Below are 18,492 nucleotides of genomic sequence, written 5' to 3'. Positions count from 1 at the left end.
GGCAAGAAGGTAAACACCTGGGGGCGGCAGAGGAAAACACCGCATTGCCCTCGAGCAAACCACATGGGGCTGCATGAGGCCCATGGGCCATGGGTTGGACACCCTAAAAGGAACAACTGCAGTGTGGAAGAGAAGCAGAAAGAAAATCTGTAGTAGCCCCAGGCTGTGCGTGCATTGGAAGGTATGGAGAGGGGGATGCGAGATGTTTTACTTTGGGACGCGGTCATATAGCGAATCAATGCTCGTTTTGCGAGTTAACATTTGCTGGAGTGTTTTGCTTGTCTTGCAAAACACTCGCAAACCGCGTTACTCGCAAACTGAGGTTTGACTGTATTAGATACACAGTCGGAAGGAAATACAATCAGAAACTCATGAAATCACTAGCCAACAAAGATAGGAAAAATAATTTTATTTTCAATTTAGTGATCAAAATGTGTCAGTTTTATGAATTTATATCTGTCTATATTTTGCTCTATATTTGTCTTTTTCTATAGTTGTTATTGATTGCATATTTTAAAGTCATCTGCCGTGACCTCTTTGAAACCCTTCCAAATATAAATGATAATTAACATTTTCTGTGTGCTTTGTGTTTTTTAAAATTTTGTGGTTACCATTATGTATTGATAAGATTATATTGTGTGTATATGAAAAATGGATGGAAGAAATTACGTTACAATTAGTACTGTTATTATGGGGTAAAGTCAGGGGTGGAGCTTGGGTGTGTCTGGTGCAAAACTTAGGCAGGGATACTCGGTTGATATTTGTTAGGCTTAGGGAATACTTGGCTTGAAGAAGTTGAGAAACATTGCTTTAAACAATGCTGGTTTTTTAGGCGCCGGTAGGCACCCAAACTCAGTGAAAAACGCCGTTTAAACAATGTTTTTCACTGATTTTCAAGGCACCTACTGGTGTTTAAAAAATCATCACTGGAATTACATCTTCATAGACGTTTTACAGTGCCTAATGCTACTATAGGGATGGCTAATGCCGGAAGTGGCGTTAGGCTCTGTAAAGCGTCTATGGAGGCGTGATTCACATCAAAGATACTGGAAATGTAGGCCAGGGGAAAAAAACCTTGGCCTACGTTTCTGGCACCTACCTTTGCCAGAGGCACGATTCTCTAATCGTCGCCGTCGCGTGATTGACATGTGATCGCAGCCAGCGACAATAGCGCCGGTTAGAGAATCCGGGCCTAGGTTCATAGAACTTTCATATAGAAATAGAAAGACAAAGTGCAACTTAGCTTAACAAAAGGCAGCATTTGCACAGAACTTTAACTATATTTATTTAACTCAGGGGTGCCCACACTTTTTGGGCTTGTGAAATACTTTTAAAATGACCAAGTCAAAATGATCTACCAACAATAAAATTTTTTAAAACACAAAATACACCATATGCAGAGAAAATGTTAATTATCATTTATATTCTGGGGGTTTTCAAAGAGGTCAAGGCAGATGACGCAATGTCACCTCAGTAACTACTATACAAAAATAGACAAATAAACCCCCTCCCGTTATACTAAACCGCGATAGTGTTTTTTAGCGCAGGGAGCTGTGCTGAATGCCCTGCACTGCTCTCGATGCTCATAGGCTCCCTGCCCTAAAAACCGCTATTGTGGTGTAGTAAAAGGGGGCCATAGTGTAAAATATAGACAGCAGATATAAATTCTCAAAACGGACACATTTTGATCACTAAATTGAAAATAAAATCATTTTTCCTACTTTTGTTGTCTGGTGTTTTTATGAGTCTCTGATTGCACTTTATTCTTCTGACTGTGCATCCAATATTTCTTTCCTTCTTTCAGCCTCCTGTATTCTTCCTCTCCTCCAGACCTCATTCCCTCCCCCAACTTTTTCTTCCTCTCTCCCTGCCCCCTTTCTTTCTGTATGTCTGTCTTTCTTTCTGTCTCCATTCCCCCTTTCTGTCTGTCTCCCTGTCTTTCTCTCTCCATGCCCCCGTTCTTTCTTTGTCCCCTCTTTCTTTCTGTCTCCCTGCCCCCATTTCTTTATTTTTCTTTCTTTCTCCCTGCCCTCCCTCAAGCCACTGCCGCCTTCATTGGGGTACAGGCCACCACCACCATCGGGGAACAGGCCGTCGCCACATTCTGAGCTCTCCCTGCTTCCACGCCGTAAAAGGAAGCTGAAGCACTAGGCCAACCAACCTTCCTCACCCGACGTCAATTCTAACGTCAGAGAGGAAGTTCCGGGCTAGCCAGGCAGCAATTGGCTGGCCCGGAACTTCCTCTCCGACGTCAGAATTGACGTCCGGTGAGGAAGGTTGGTTGGCCTGGCACTTCAGCTTCCTCTTTATGGCGTCGGGAAGCAGGTAGAACGTGAAGGCAATGCGAGTCTATAACGGAGCCTGGGATGGGCTTTGTGATCGACTTGCGTTGCATTCACGATCGACCTTTTGGGCACCCCTGATTTAACTTAAACACAAAATTATTCAGCAAACAAACTGATATTTTATGTGCGCAATGCACATGGTGTGGCAAATTTCGATTTGTTTTCAGTCATGTGAAAGTCAGTGTTTGGTTGGTTTGCCAGCTGTAAAGTGTGCTGAAATGTCAGAAAGTGTGGTGTAGGTGTTAGAGCTACAGCCTCAGCACCCTGAGGTTGTGAGTTCAAACCTCATGCTGCTCATTGTGACACTGGAGAAGTCCCTTAATCCTCTACTGCCCCCAGGTATATTAGATAAGCTGTGAGCCCACTGGGACAGATAGGAAAAATGCTTGAGTATGTGATTTGTAATCTATTCTGAGCTGCTTTGGGAGGACGGGCTAAAAAAAAAAAAATCAAATAAAAACATAAAGCTGAAACAATTATAGGGGTTACCGTATCTACTGTAATTTAATCTGAGATTTTGGGGCCATCAGAGCATCAAAACAAATACATAAAATGGTCCAAAAATAGGGCCCATTGTGCAATATGACAAAATTTGAATTGCTGTTTTTCATTAATTGCAATTTAATTTAATTTATATTGTCTAAATACACTAAAATTACATCTGTATGCTAAATTTTGCAGAAGAGACTTGACTGATCGTCTAAAAAGAGAGCAACAGCCACAACCTTAAGAAGGCTACAGTTACTGAGAGATTGCAGCCAAAATTGGTCAAGCTATTTCACCAGTACTGAAACTCTGCAAGCACTTTGAAGAGAATAGAAACATCAAAAACAAGGCTAGAAGGGACTGGAAAAAGGTTACAACACCTCGGACTGATAGAAGGATAGTGAGAATGGCTCTACAGAATCAGATATTAACTGCTGCCTACATTAATAAGTCACTGGCCGAACCAGGGGTGTTAGCGTCAAGCTGGACAGTTTGCCGGAGACAGATTAAAGCAAGCCTGCAAGCAAGAATTCCCAAGAAAAAGTCCTTCCTCAATGCAGTTCAGCCTTGTAAACTTTTGAACTGGGCTAAAGAGCATGCCAGCTGGACCACAGAGCAGTGGAAGAAGTTGTGGAGCAATGAGACACAAATCTCCATATTTGGCAGTGAAAGTGTCATTTTATTCATCAGTGACTAGGCAAGGACTACTTGCAAGAGTGTACTCTGACACCTACCTCTGAGTGTGATGGTGTGGGGCTGCATGTCCAAAGATGTTGCAGGTTGATTTCAAGTGCTTGATGAAGTGATAAATGCTGACAAATACATAAGGGAGGTCCTTCAACCCAAGGTTCTTTCCCTCAGCCAGAGACATCTTTGGTGCTAGTTGACCATTCATTTTTTAACAAGATGGCGCCCCATGCTACACAGCCAAGAAATGCCTCACCTGGTTCACAGTGAACAAGGTTGAGTTGCTGGACTGGCCAGGAAACAGCCCAGATATCAATCCCATTGAGAACCTTTGGGCCAGACTAAAGAAAGCAATAGTGGCAAACTGACCATCCATCATAAGCTGATAACAGCAATAATCAACTCCTGGTTCCACATAATAGCACTTATTGATCACCAAAGACTTGTGGACAGCATGCCAAGAAGATTTGAGACAGTAGTCAAGGCTAAGAGATATCAAAATGCTACTAGTGAGACTGATGAAGTCATTGGATAGCTGGACAAATTATCATTCACACCACCATCATGAAGTGCAGCAACCATACAATCTGAGATGAACATGCTGCCCTCCTACTACTGGAGCAGTGCTAACTACCTGACACATTGCTGATGTGGTGACTTACTGGTGGTACATTAGTGGTTAGAGTGCCTGCCTTCTCATTTGGGGTTCAGTTCATAAGAACCAGGTCCATGAAGCCCATTATCCTGTTTCCAGCAGTAAGCAATCCAGGTCACAAGTCTTTGGCAAGATCCCAAGGAATAAAGCAGGTTTCATGCTGCTTATCCTAGGAATAAGCAGTGAATTTCTCCAAGCTATCTTAATAATAATTTATGCATTTGTTTTAGGAAATTGTCCAAACCTTGTTTAAACCCTGCTAAGTTGACTGCTTTCACCACATTCTCTGTCAATAAATCCCATAGTTTAATTACATGCTGAGCAACAACATTTTTTCTTTGGTTTATTTTTAATCTACTACTGTGCCCCTGGGATTCACACCTCTCTGTAGGGAAACAGGCTTCACGTCTCTGAGAGGCATTGCTTTGCAGAGAAGGAGTTAGCTATGCTGGTGATTAAGGGTATATCTTGCATTGGTGGGTGTGGAGTTCAAGTCCCAACACTGGTTTTGCATTTCCCTCCCCTGGGAAGGAGGCTTCACTGTTATGAAATGCAATGCTATACAGGTGAGGGGTTAGCCTGGTGGTTAGACAGCAGACTTGTCATTCAGATCCCAGCAAGAATGCCACCACATCCTGCGGTGTCCTAGGGCTAGCAGACCAGTATAGTCATGGAGGTAACACAATCACAATCCTTTGCCATTTGGTAGTCATGGTAATTTTTTTTTTTTTTTAATTTTCAGTGGCATCTTCTATGTCTATCTATATGTCTGTCTATCTGTCTTTCACATTATACTGGGATTAGAAAAGAACAATGAGACTGACACCGCTAACATAAAAATATGCTTATCTCTTGGGAAGGAGGCCAAATGATTGTACTTCCTGGTGAGTTTCTCCCAGGCCCTTCTGTATTGGAGGTAGCTTCTTCTCTGGCCTGGAAGAACAAATAGTGGTGCTCATTTGGTCAGAAGAGCCTGGCCAGGACCATGGAGTCCTTCTCTCCAAAATTAGGCTGTCTCCTACGAGCTGCCATGGTCCTTTATGTGTCCCCACAATGATAACATCATGACAACACAACATACTGACATCATAAGCGTGCCTATAATTGGTATCTGTATCAGTGTGATTCTGCAACTAGTACACAAAAAAGTCGCCACAAGAAAGGACACCTAATCTAGATAGGAGCACTAGAGTTGCTTAGGCGGCTCTCAGCCCGATTCTGTAAACTGCGCCTAACTTTTCTTGAATTGCATTGAGCACCGCCTTACTCCGCCTACTTTTTCAGCACCATTTATAAAATCAGGTCTCTGTTGTCTAAATTTCAGTGAATTTTTCAGAATTATCCACTTGGCACCTAATTTTAGGTGTTAATTTATAGAATGAAGGGGTATTTTCTTTTCTTTTTCATGTTGCTCGTATTTAAAATATTGAGAGAGAACATCATCTTCAAACATACTTTGTCACATTTACCAATGAAAGCATCAGTATGGGAGATTTTGTTTCCCTATGCACTACTGATATTTCGCTTGTTTAACTTGACTAATAAGTATGCATGAGTTTGACTTGTAAGAATATGAGTCTTCCCATACATCTTTGGACCTCCATAGGTAGCCTCATCACAGTCAAATCTTTCAGTGTAAGTTCATGTTACATTTGTCAAATTGTCTTTCACGTAGTATTTGTTTAAAATGGTTACCTGAGTGAGTTGAAAGCGGCTTTTACAATGATTTATTCTTTGTTCTCTGCTGATTCTATTTTGTATCCTGTTTATAACTGGAGTTTTTGTTAACATGGGTACTGTGACTTTGCAGGTGGTCTTTTAAATAATATGACAAATATAATGTTGAGAAAACCCTCTGTTATATGAAATGTATGTTGGTGTTAAAGTTCAGTGGTTGCCTTGAAAGATTGTTCTTTGCATTCAGTATGAAAATGATTTTTTTTCAGTGTTTAACAATTTCTTACAAGATGTGTAACTAGCTTAAGTAAATTATTTTTGTGAGTCATTTCTGTGTAGACAGATTGTATAACCTGTGGTTCTTAAGCACTTAGAAGGAAAGTTTCTCAGCAGTATAAACAATGACAGGAGGTGAAATGTATTTATATAATGTGTTTCTTTTTCTAGAAAGCAGCTAGCACTCGGGTCATGGTTATCATTGTAAAGGGATGGGGAAACAGAGGCAATCATCCAGTGCCCTGCACCTCCCCACTACCTCTAACCCCTGCAAGAAGTCATAACACTGTTATGTCATGTTTCAAGTTTTCCAGTCCTCCCTCCTGTCAGTAGAAGGCATACTACAACTCAATCTCTCATAGACCTTCTGGCCCCCTCCCAGGAAAAAACATCCAAATTACAACCGAAAAAGAAACCATGGTACAATGAAAAACTTATCCTCCTCCGCCGACAACTGAATACAAATGGCGACAAACCCGATCAAACAACTCCCTCCTTCAATACACCCAATACAAATCTGCAATACAAGCTAAAAAAGAATACTATTCAAAATACATAACTACAGCTCACAACTCTTCAGCCCTCTTTAGTATAGTCCGATCCTTATCTCCTTATTCAAAGAAGAAACCTCCCCCCTTATTTAAACAACTATCTGCTTCAGAACTTGCAAACTTTTTTAACAAGAAAATCAAGGAAATCAGGTCAAACTTAGAACAATCCACACCTACACCACTCCTAGATCCCTTTGACCAGACAAATCTACTATCCTTCAGTACTTTTTCTAACTATAAACCCCCATCTTTAGCAAACTTTTTCAAAGTCCTCCAATCGATAAATGCTCCTAATAATTCAACAGAAAGCATCTCCCCTTTAATTCTCAAAAAATGTTTTCCTATTTTTGGCCCATTTATATTGGAGATGGTAACCAAAAATTTTCACCGCTAATCTTGTTCCTAAAGCCTGGAAATCTGCTCTGGGTTTCCCGAAACTAAAAAATCAAAATCTAGACACTACATCACCAGGAAACGTCCGTCCCATAGACAATCTCCCTCTCATCTCCAAACTTACGGAAAAAATCCAACGCGCTCCACCCTCATCAAACCGGCTTTCATTCTAATTATTCCACAGAATTATCATTACTAGGCCTCATCACCACTATACACTACTTTTTTGACCACCAAAAATAGAAAATCTATCCTTCTTATCTCTCTCGACTTCTCCGCTGCCTTCGACACTGTTGATCACTATCTCCTCATTGATCACCTTAGGAACTGCGGCATCACCCCTCGAGAAGAGAAGACTGCGAGGGGACATGATAGAGACTTTTAAAATACTAAAAGGATTCGACAAAATAGAGCAAGAAACATCGTTATTCACATTGTCCAATGTGACTCAGACAAGAGGTCATGGATTGAAGCTGAGGGGCACCATGCCCAGGACAAATATCAGGAAATTCTGCTTCGCACAACGAGTGGTGGACGCTTGGAACGCACTCCCGGAGGAGGTCGTGATGGAGACCACCATTCCGGGATTCAAGGGCAAGTTGGATGCACACCTTCTCGCAAATCACATTGAGGGATACGAGTAAACAAGGTTTCTCAACAGGGAACACCTGGCTTGGCCTCCGCGGGTGCGGGTCGCCGGACTGGATGGACCTAGGGTCTGATCCGGCGAAGCCATTTCTTATGTTCTTATCACAGGTTCAGCCCTCTTATGGTTCATCTCTTACTTCAATGAACATAACTTCAAAGTTCACTCAAAAGAGGAAACCTTACCACCTATAGTTCAAGCTTAAGGCATCCCACAAGGCTCTATTCTTCCTCCTTTACTATTTAATATTTTTATTTCTCCTCTTCTCACACTAGCTCAGTCCATCGGCTTCACTATTTTCGCATATGTGGATGACATTCACCCTGTTGATTCCTCAAACATTTACGAAATACAAGAAATTAACACCAAACTGGACAAAATCAGTGACTGGCTCCACAAAAATAAACTCTCCCTTAACATCAAAAAATCCTGTGGTATCCTTTTATCCGATTAAGAATAAAATCTTGTCCAGTAAAAATAGAATCAAAAATAAAACTTCTTGGAGTAATCATAGACAAAGATTTAACTTTTCACGACCAAATCAGCTCCGTCGTAAAAACCTGCTTCTATAAACTTCGGCTTATCCGTTCTTTAACATCTATCCTCGAAACTAAAGCTATCACAACCCTTGTTCATTCATTGGACATTTCTCATCTAGATTACTATAATTCTTTATACAATGGAATTCCCCAAAGAGAACTACGGCGTTTACAGCTCATCCAAAATACAGCAATAAAACTTATTCATAAGATAGGGAAATATGATCATGTTACTCCTCTTTTGAAAGAAGTCCACTGGCTACCTGTCACACACCGTATCACTTATAAGATACTAATGCTAGTCTTTAAAATCAAACTCTCGCATCTTCCACTCTTTTTCTGGACAAACTCATCGTCCCTCTCTGCCCTTCCCGGACTCTGAGATCAGCAGATCAGAACTTACTGTCTGTCCCCTCCATCAAAGAATTCTATTACACTAGGAAAACCAACTTCTCTGTAGTTGCCCCAACTTTATGGAATGCCTTGCCATCTCAACTCCATCATGAAAATCTTCTTGACAAATTAACGACTAAACTAAAAACGTTCTTATTCCAAGATGCATTCCACAGCTTCTAAATTTCTCATTCGCAAAAGTCCGCCAACTGTTTTTAAGAAGTGACACCATCCCTAATGTTACATCCCCACCCCCTCCCTTTTCTTTTCACTTTTTTTTTTTTAATAAAACGATGCAATTATCTACCCCCCCCTTTTTTCCCTTTTATCCCCACGTTCATGTTTGTCTTTGTAAAATGTCTTGTAACGTTCACTCTCCCCTTTTATTTTATTTTAGCATTGTAAACCGGCTAGATACTTGTTGATGGTCAATATATTAAAAATAATAAAACTTGAAACTTGGTTACCTGTTGGTGCCTCCCCTGTCAATGTTATGACATGGGAAAAGTACCAGGATATAGTACTGGTGCTTTCCTCCCTTTTTTTCCCCTCCCAAACCTAGGGTTACCAGATGTACTGGAAAACCTGGATATGTCCTCTTTTTAGAGGACTGTCCAAGTGTTTGCAGAGATTCCTCAAACTCCACAGTTTGTCCAGGTTTTGGAAGGCCCCGAGCTCGAGGCTGCATCTGGAGGGCCTCTGCGCATGTGCGGAGGTCAGCATGCTGACGTCACATACATATCAAACTAATATATTAAATGGCTGAAAGAAAAACAAAGGAAAATATTTATGGTATTGCTAATAACATAAATTCAAAGGTTAATAAATTGACAGATGCTGGTGTCATTCTATATTATTCTTAGCCACAGTTACCTCAGCTGTATTAGTCAGTGCCCTGTAGAGAAACTTTTCTGCTTCCTTCTTCATTCAATTCCTCCTATCCCAGGTAGCTTTCAGGGTTAAGAATAGGAGTGGGAGATTTGATATAGTCTGAAGAGAGTAAATAATCTTTACTGAACTCGTTAATCCAGCCCTTCTTCTCCTATCATATCATATATAGGGACTGATGCAAAGAGGGGAAAAAGATACAGATGCTTACCAATGGAGATAAAAAGGTCTTCCCCCTTTTTTTAATAACTTGGTACCTATTATAATGAACTCTCAGTTATCCGGCAGGGGATTGGTAGAACACAGATAACTATAGTTTCTGATTGCTGAGAGTTACTCTAAAAATAGTTTTGTCTTCCTTCCCATCTTCCTCTCTTCATTATTTATTATTATCCCCCCTACTTGTAGGTCCAGCAACTATTCCTCCCTTCCCACCCTCATTTCTGGTCTGGGTCACTTTCTCTCTCTCTCTCTTCCCCCGCTCCCCCCCCCCCACACACACACTTATTGATCCAGCATTTATTCATCTCCTGTCCTCTGCCCTTCACCTTGCTGGACCCTCCCCCCCCACACACACACACAATTCTGGTGCACCTCCCCTCCCTCTACGTGGGTCTGGCCTCCTGGCCCCCTCCCCCCTCACCCGAAGCAGTCCTGACCCACCAACCCCCTCTCCCTCCTTCACCCAAAGCATCAGCGGCAGCCGGTCAGCAGAGGCAGTGCTGTAAATAGGCTGCTCATGGCCAGCCCCAGCAGGGCTTTTTCTCTGCTGCATCTGAAGTGATGTGGCAGAGGAAATGCCCTGCCGGGGCTGGCTGCAAAGAACCTGCTTATAGCGCTGCCTCTGCTAACCAGCTGATGGTAAGGAAAAATTATTTCTTATACAACCCACAATGAATTAAAAACCCACTCAAATGATGTGCAGATGGTCCTCAGTATTCCCAACTCTATCGGCCAATGCTCATTATAGAGTTGAGAGCTTGTTAACCCAAAAGGGTTCAATAAGCGTGATACATCCCTGGACCGTGTTTAATGTGCTAAATGTGTTAAAAATCAACACAATAAATTAACCACCAAAAAGAAAGAGAGGGGTTAAAAATTTTCCCTGTGGGGGTGTTCGCAAAAAATATTTCAAAGTATTGTCAACAGGAGTCATTGGCATTGGCCGATGGAGTTGTGAATACTGAGGACCATCTGCATATCATTTATTTTCACATTTATATTGTGATTTTTATACAGTAGCTGATATAATAACTTCATATGAGTGAGTTTTTTATTCCCTATGGGTTATATAAGAAATAATTTTTCCTTACCATAGTGTTGCCTTTCTTTCTAATTGGGTTCCATTTTTGAGAATCTGCTAACCAGTTGCCATTTTTTTTCGAGTAAGTGAGGAGAGGGGCCAACAGGCTTGGGCAAGCAGGCAGGAAAGGAGGAGGAGAGAAAAGCAGAGACGAGAACAGAAGGGAAGAAGGAGCAAGAGAAAGCAGGAGAGAGCAAGAGGTAGCTCCGCCCACCCCGACATCATCCACTGGAACTCCCCCTTAAAAGGGGAGGGGCCAATGGTGCTCAGTTAACAGGCATGGGCAGGAAAGCAGAAGGAAAGAAAAGCAGAGAAGAGAACAGGAGAGGGGAAGAAGGAGCAAGAGAAGGCAGGAGAGAGCAGGGAACATTGGCGAAAGGTAGCTCCACCCACCCCTGACATCATCCACCGGAGCTCCCCCTTAAAAGGGGAAGGGCCAACGGTGCTCAGTCGTTCAGCGCTCATCAAAGGCGAGCATTAAGGGCGCTCACCTTAGCAAGCGTGCCTTTGCGAAGGGTCTTAAGAAGAGACGAGCACTGCAAAGAAGAAACGATAGGAAAGGACACCTACACAGGCAAGTATCACAAGGGCAACAGGACAGACAAGCAGTATATAAACAAACACAGTAGTAGCAGAGGGCAATCACAGCAGACACAGAGGACACACACAAGCAACAGGGCTAGCAGGTTTAAAATCAAGAAAAGGACTTCATAGTAACACCAAGGATGCTACACAGATTCCTACACAAGGAGAAGCCACTTCAGACGACAGACTGGCAAGCGAACAGCAATGGATGCAGCAGACAGAAGCAGGATGTTGAGCTACCCAGTTTTCTGCACTGTTTGCCATATGTATGACTACCTCCCCTCTGGGAGATAGTCTTATGTATGCACTCGATGTGAGGAACTGGAGGGCCTGAAGAAGCAAGTCAGACTCCTGGAGGGCAGAATACTGGAACTAGAAGCACTTCGAGCAGTGGAAGAGGAGGAGAGAGAGGCAGAAAACTTCATGACAAAAGAAACCGTTGAGGGAAGATGTCAGGGAGTTAGAGAAATTCATTGAGCAGGCATACAGGGAGGCTGTGGAAAATCACCAACAACAGTGGAGCTGCCAAGATAGACCTACAGTGAGTGAGGACCACCTGGAGGACAACCACAATGAAGAAATAGGTGACGCAGCAGTGAGACCAGGAAACAGCGGAGGTAGCCCACAGGAAGACGAGTCCGGTGCAAGACAACGCCAGGATGACGGAAGATGGAAGTGCACAGAGGACACGGACCTACGGCTGGAGAGATGATCATACAATAGGGACATGGACCTGCAGCTAAAGAGGCAAGAAAATATAGAGAGGACAGCAGTCGTCATGGGGGACTTCATCATCAGACAAGTCAACAGCCACATAGCGGAATGAAGACAGGATCGGCTGGTGACCTGCCTACCAGGAGCCAAGTTGGAAGATATAGTGAGCCGTATTGACAGGATCATCGACAGCGTGGAAGAGGAAGATACAGTGGTGGTGATCCATGTGGGGAACAAACAATGTGAGCAACAGGAATTACAGCAGGGAAGGACTGAAAGACCAGTTCCGGATGCTAGGAGGGAAGCTTAAGACCAGAACGCCGAGGGTAGTGTTCTCAGAGATCCTGCCAGTACCCAGGGCCGACGAGAAGAGGCAGACGGAGCTGCAAGCAGTCAACGCATGGATGAGGTGCTGGTGTGAGGAAGAAGGATTTCACTTTGTGCGCAACTGGACGACTTTCTGGGGGAAGAGCAAGCTTTACAGGAAGGATGGACTCTACCTCAGCGGAGACAGAACGAGGCTACTTGCAAGCAACATCAAGAGAGAAATTGAGAAGTTTTTAAACTAGGAAGAAAGAGAAAGCAGACAGTGGACCAAGAGTCGATGGTTCGGGAAACGGTATTCCTAGAGGATACTGTGCAGGAAGGAGGGAAGACTCACCGGATCATAGGCAAGACAGAAATCCTGACGGATCGTAAGGGACACAAGAAGAAAGGAAATGCAAGAAAATAACAGGCCGCAAAATCAAGTGTATGTATACGAACACAAGGAGCCTAAGGAATAAGATGGGGGAATTGGAAGCTATGGAATGATTAAGAAGGGGATCACAAATAGATCAGAGAAGGTTATCATGCCGCTGTGCCAGGCCATGGCACACCCCCGCCTGGAATACTGTGTCCAGCACTGGTTGCCGAACATAATGAAAGACATAGTACTACTCGAAAGGGTCCAAATAAGAGCGACTAAAATGGTTAAGGGACTGGAGGAGAAACTGGGCCTCTTCTCCCTTGAAAAGAGGAGACTTGAGAAGGGACATGATCAAAACATTCAAGATAATGAAGGAAATAGACTTAGAAGATAGACAGGTTGCTCACCCTCTCCCAAGGTAGAACAAGAGGGCACTCTCTAAAGTTAAAAGGGGATAGATTCCGTACAAACGTAAGGAAGTTCTTCTTCACCCAGAGAGTGGTAGAAAACTGGAACGCTCTTTCGGAGGCTGTAATAGGGGAAAACACCCTCCAGGGATTCAAGACAAAGTTAGACAAGTTCCTGATGAACCAGAACGTATGCAGGTAAGGCTAGACTCAGTTAGGTCAATGGTATTTGACCTAAGGGCCGCTGCATGAGCAGAGTGCTGGGCATGATGGACCAATGGTCTGACCCACCACCAGCAATTCTTATGTTCTTATGTTCCAAGCAGAGGCTTTCCCCCATGTCTTAATTACAGACTATGGACTTCTCCTCCAGGAATTTGTCCAAACCTTTTTTAAAACCAGCTACGCTATCCGCTTTTACCACAAGCTCACCCACAAGGCCTTTTTCAAGGGTACAGAAAGGAGCTCTCATTCAGCGTCCTCCCTCATTTAGGGCTAGAGTTAGTCTGCACTAAATGAGGAAGGACGCTGAATGAGAGCTTTCTGAACCCTTGAAAAAGCCCTTGTGTGCAAAACGGGTCCCGTCGGGGCTTGCTAGAGACACTGCATTAAATGGATGAGTAAAAAATGAATTGCTGTTGTTTAGTATTTATTTTTGAAAAGTAATAGTAAGAAATACAGTACCAGGCAAGCAAGCTGCATTTAAAGAGGAGGCAATCAGATGAGCCAAAGCTGGATGAATGGCTTTGTAAGTTCTCTTGCCATCCTGTAAATGACCCAAACAAGTGAGGATTGTGATTGCTGTGGTTGTTTCCAGTTTGCCTCACTTTTTCATCTTCTGCATCCTTTTAGACAGACTCAAAGATCTCAATATGTATACTTTGAAGGTAAGTTGGGAGAGGGGAGAAATGATAGATACGTTTACATACTTACTTACATAAATATGCTTGAGGACAGTCTCATGTAATAGGAAACTCCAGAGTGAGAGGGCATGGGATGAAGTTAATAGATGATAGGTTGAGGAGTAATCTAAGGAAATACTTTTTTACAGAAAGGGTGGTAGATACATGGAATAGTCTCTCGGTAGAGGTGGTGGAGACAAACACTTTGTCTGAATTCAAGAAAGCATGGATACTTGGGATCTCTTTGTCATTTATCTGCTGTCAAGTTTCTATGTTTCAATGAATTAGAATCAATTAAGGGAAACGTGCATAAATTTAGGTGCAAGTCAAAAAAGGGGGTGCTCAAATGGGTGGATCGGGGGTGTTCTTTTAAATTAAGTGTATGTAATTACGGAATTAGGGCCTCCATGACTAAATTTAGGTGCAGGAATTTGCACCATGTTTTCATTGGTACAAATGACCATGCTTAAATTTAATTATATTTCTCGGGCATGAGTACTATTCTATAAAACTTTAAGCACAAATATAGCTTATAGAATAGTGCTTTTTAGTGCCTATTTTTTAGCTGCCATTTATAGAATTTCCCCCTTCGTGTGTAACTGCAAGGGGGCATACACCCAGATGGAGCGTGTTCGGACCATGGGAGTGTTGCTAAATGACATGCACAGCTTATCAGCAGTCCACGTAGCATGGTGCACTTAAGGAGCACCAACTTATATCAGCCATTGAACTGGCTTAAATGGCCATTTCTATACTTTGGCATGTTGACGTGATTTTGTGCCTAAGCTATTACAGTTATAGAATTGGCGCTAAGCACTAGTGCTGCCTGATTCACGATTCGAATCGGTTCACCGATTCACTTCGGGTGAATCGATTCAAATCGATTTAAACCAAAAAAAATCAACCTCCCGATTCGGTAGTTGACCCCCCTCGCCCACTAAAGCAAGAGCGGCAGTGCTGCCTCTTGCTGGCCGGTCGCTGCCACACCTGCTTTAGAGGGTGAGGGGGGAGGGTCAGTTGGGAAGTGCTGGTGTCCGGCTTCCCCCCTGGCCTCCTACTGATGTCCGGCTTCCCTCCTGGCCTCCCGCGCACCATTTACCTACTAGCAGCAACCTGAAGAGAAGATCGCTGGTGATAGTGATTTCTGCAAGCTGCTATAGGTCTTCGGAGCTATTTCCTCTGCTGCGGTCCTGCCCCTCCTCTGACATCAGAAGCAGGATCGCGGCAGAGGAAACGGCTCCGAAGACCTATAGCAGCTTGAAGAGATTGTTTTCACCAGCGATCTTCTGTGCAGGCTGCTGCTAGTAAGTAAATGGTGCGCGGGAGGCCAGGGGGAACACGCAGGCCTTCCAGGAGGGGGTGCAAGCCTTCAAAGGGGGGTGTGCAGTCCTTCAGGGGGGGTGGTACAGGCCTTCATGGGTGTGGCGCAGGCCTTCAGGAGGGACAGGCCTTCAGGGGGTGTGGCACAGGCCTTCAGGAGGGACAGGCCTTCAGGAGGTGTGGCACAGGCCTTCAGTGGGGGGGGCAGACCTTCAGGGGAAGGGTGCCCTGATGTAGAAGTACATGGAGGGAGGGAGGGAAGGGGGGGTTCAAAGAGACATGCATATGCCGAACTTTGGGGGGGAAGAAATAATGGGTCTAAAAACAGAGAGAGAGAGATGGTGGACTATGGGCTTTAGGAAGGGAAGGAACAGAAAGGGAGAGAAGTTGGACACAAGGGATGGTGTGGAGGGGGGATAGAGATACTGGATAGGAGGGTAGTTGGGAAAATAAAGGGAGAGATGGTGGACCCTGGGGTGGTGGGGAAGGAGTGAGAGATGCTGGATGAAAGGGTAGTTGAGAAAAGGTGGATCTGTGGATGGAGACGAAAAAAAGGAAAGATGCCAGCCCTCCAGGGGAGGGAAGGGAAACGGAAGGGGAGGACAGAGACAGAAGATGGATGGTTAGCACGGAGAAAGAAGGAGACCCTGGCAAGCAAGTTATCAGAAGACAACCAGAGCCTGGGACCAACAAGATTTGAATAATGACCAGACATCAAAAGGTAGAAAAAATAATTTTATTTTCTGTTTTGTGATTACAATATGTCAGATTTGAAACGTGTTTACTGCCAGAGCTGGTGTTAGACCGCAATCGTGAGCTAGGATTTAACAGAGAGGAAAAGTCTTTTTTCTTGTTTATTTTGTTTACACCACAGCGCCAGTGTGGTTAGGAGAAGGCAAAGGGGGTGAAGAGGCTATAAAAGGGGTGAAAAGGCTATAAAATAAACCCTCCAGGATGTTTGAAAAAAAAAACAAACACCCAATTGGCCAGGCAAATCGAATCGAATAGAAAAAAATCGATTCAATAGGCTGAATAGAATCGAATCGAAATTTTTTTCCTGAATTGGGCAGCACTAGTAATTAATATACAAACACTCTGCTGTTATTTAAACTGGAGAAAGAAGCCTCAGAACCCCCCTCAATGGAAGTTACCCTCTAACTTAAAAGGGTAAGTTAATGTTACAGGCAAAAAAACTTCAACAATGCAATGCAATGCAAAAACTCCACAATGCACATTCAGATGGTCATATCTATCAATTTCACAAACTTTGCGATGCACAAATGTTTATATCAGTTTGTCATAAAAGCTTAACACTGTGCAATTGAAAATTAGTCAAACTTATCTTCCCAGCTGCAGTAAACTGCAAGAAACGGTCCTTTGACAGTAGCCAGCATTTCACGAACAGGCTGTTTCAGGATTTTAAGAGACCGAATCTATAAAAGAAATGTAATGTAAGAAAACTTCTTGTCTTTGTAACTTACTGAATTCTCTTGATGCTAAACATACTTATTGCCGTCATATATTCATGCTCCTACTCCAGACTGCCTACTCCAGACGCCTTCTTTTATATGCTTTGGTGACCTCACTTCCAATTATAATTTTTTTCAAAACAAAATACAGTAACTTTATTAGGTTGCTGCTTTAGAGACACATAGCAAGTTTGGTGACCTCACTTCCAGTTATAGATTTTTTTTAACCAAACAGCTTTATTAAGCAGTAGTCTTAGAAACACAAACAAGTCTTTCAGGGGAAGATAGGAAACTGATATTTGATGTAAGTTGCTGTAAGAAGCGACTCTCTAAATGAAATGACATCTCTTTATCTTGGAATTAAGCCCATGTGGTTCCTCAGAGTTCAACAGAAAGATTCATTCTTATTCTTTTCTCAACAATAAAGTTCTCCTATCACCAGGAGGAGGAACATGATCTATAACTGCACATTTTAAATAATTCATTCAATGGTTGGCTTTATGGCTTTAACCCAATGCTATACAACAGATTCTTCGGGAGGGGGAGTTGTGCATTGTTCCTGTGTTCACTTACCTTGTACGAAAGTGCCATGAAATTTGCTATATATATATACATACATAAACACAATACAATACCATGAAGTTCATAAAGGTTTACATAAGTAATTATGGTGATACAAATTAAAAACTAGTGTTACAATATTTAGGAATTATTAGTAACAAATTCATGAAATAGGTCTTTAGGTCATTTTTGAAACTTTAAAAATTAGATTACTGGTTAGTTGGTAAGACTATAATGAGAACTCACAGCAGCCATTTTGATGATGGTTTGGCACGGGGCAGGTGCATAGGAAGATCGTTCCTCCCCCACGTCACTGCTAGACCACCAGATAAGGTCTGGGAATGCAGGAGGGAGGTGGGGGTGGGTCAGAGCCGGCCCAAAAACTTATATGTGATTTTTCCCTATTTGCAGGCTGGCTCTGCACCTAATCCCCACAAATACGGAGGGAGAGCTGTAATCTTATCACTTTTTTTTCAATCTGAAGATTAATCTAATGGCTGTATTCTGTAGCATTTGGAGAGTTTTTTAAATTATAAATTTAGGGCAATCTATAAAGGTGACATTGCAATAGTCCAATTGAGACAAAACTAAAGATTGTACTAATAGGCAGAATTGATAATTAGCTAAGTATTTTCTAATCCTTCTAAATTTCCATAAAAGATCAAAATACTTTTTATTAACAAGTTGGTCTGAGGTAATAGTGAAAGATTGTGATCAAAATGAACTCCTAATATTCTTATTACTTTAACCAGTGGATAATCCAACTTATTTATGGTTAATACTTTAGTTTCATAATTCATATTAGGATGATTTAATAAACATAATTTAGTTTTAACCTTATTCAATTTAAGTTTAACATCTAAATCTCTATCAACTTCATGCAATAATTTTGTTTTAATGTAATATGAACTAACTAGCACGGAAAAGGAATGAGAACAATAATATCATCTGCATATATAAATGATATGAATTTAGCTTTTTCCTGAATCAAAGGTGGCTGGGATGGG

At 42.5% G+C, this 18,492-nt stretch overlaps 1 protein-coding gene across 7 annotated transcripts in view; it reads left to right on the top strand.

The window, feature by feature from the left end:
• Positions 1 to 18,492, top strand: part of VEGFC (vascular endothelial growth factor C) — a 182,461-nt gene that overhangs the window by 78,409 nt on the left and 85,560 nt on the right. The window contains exon 2 of one of the 7 annotated variants that reach the window (XM_033942911.1): positions 3,027 to 4,274. The exons of 5 other annotated variants lie outside the window; for them this stretch is intronic. In XM_033942911.1, the coding sequence (XP_033798802.1) occupies positions 4,248 to 4,274 (27 nt within the window). In that variant the 5' untranslated portion in view covers positions 3,027 to 4,247. Of the gene's footprint in view, positions 1 to 3,026; positions 4,275 to 16,802; positions 16,907 to 18,492 lie in introns of those variants that run through there. One more of the 7 variants, XM_033942924.1, reaches the window with a different exon arrangement.

The sequence above is a fragment of the Geotrypetes seraphini genome, chromosome 1, assembly GCF_902459505.1.
Source record: "Geotrypetes seraphini chromosome 1, aGeoSer1.1, whole genome shotgun sequence".
Lineage (NCBI taxonomy): Eukaryota > Metazoa > Chordata > Amphibia > Gymnophiona > Dermophiidae > Geotrypetes > Geotrypetes seraphini.
The sequence above is the reverse complement of the archived record's forward strand: the minus strand, read 5'-3'. Positions and strand labels throughout refer to the sequence as shown.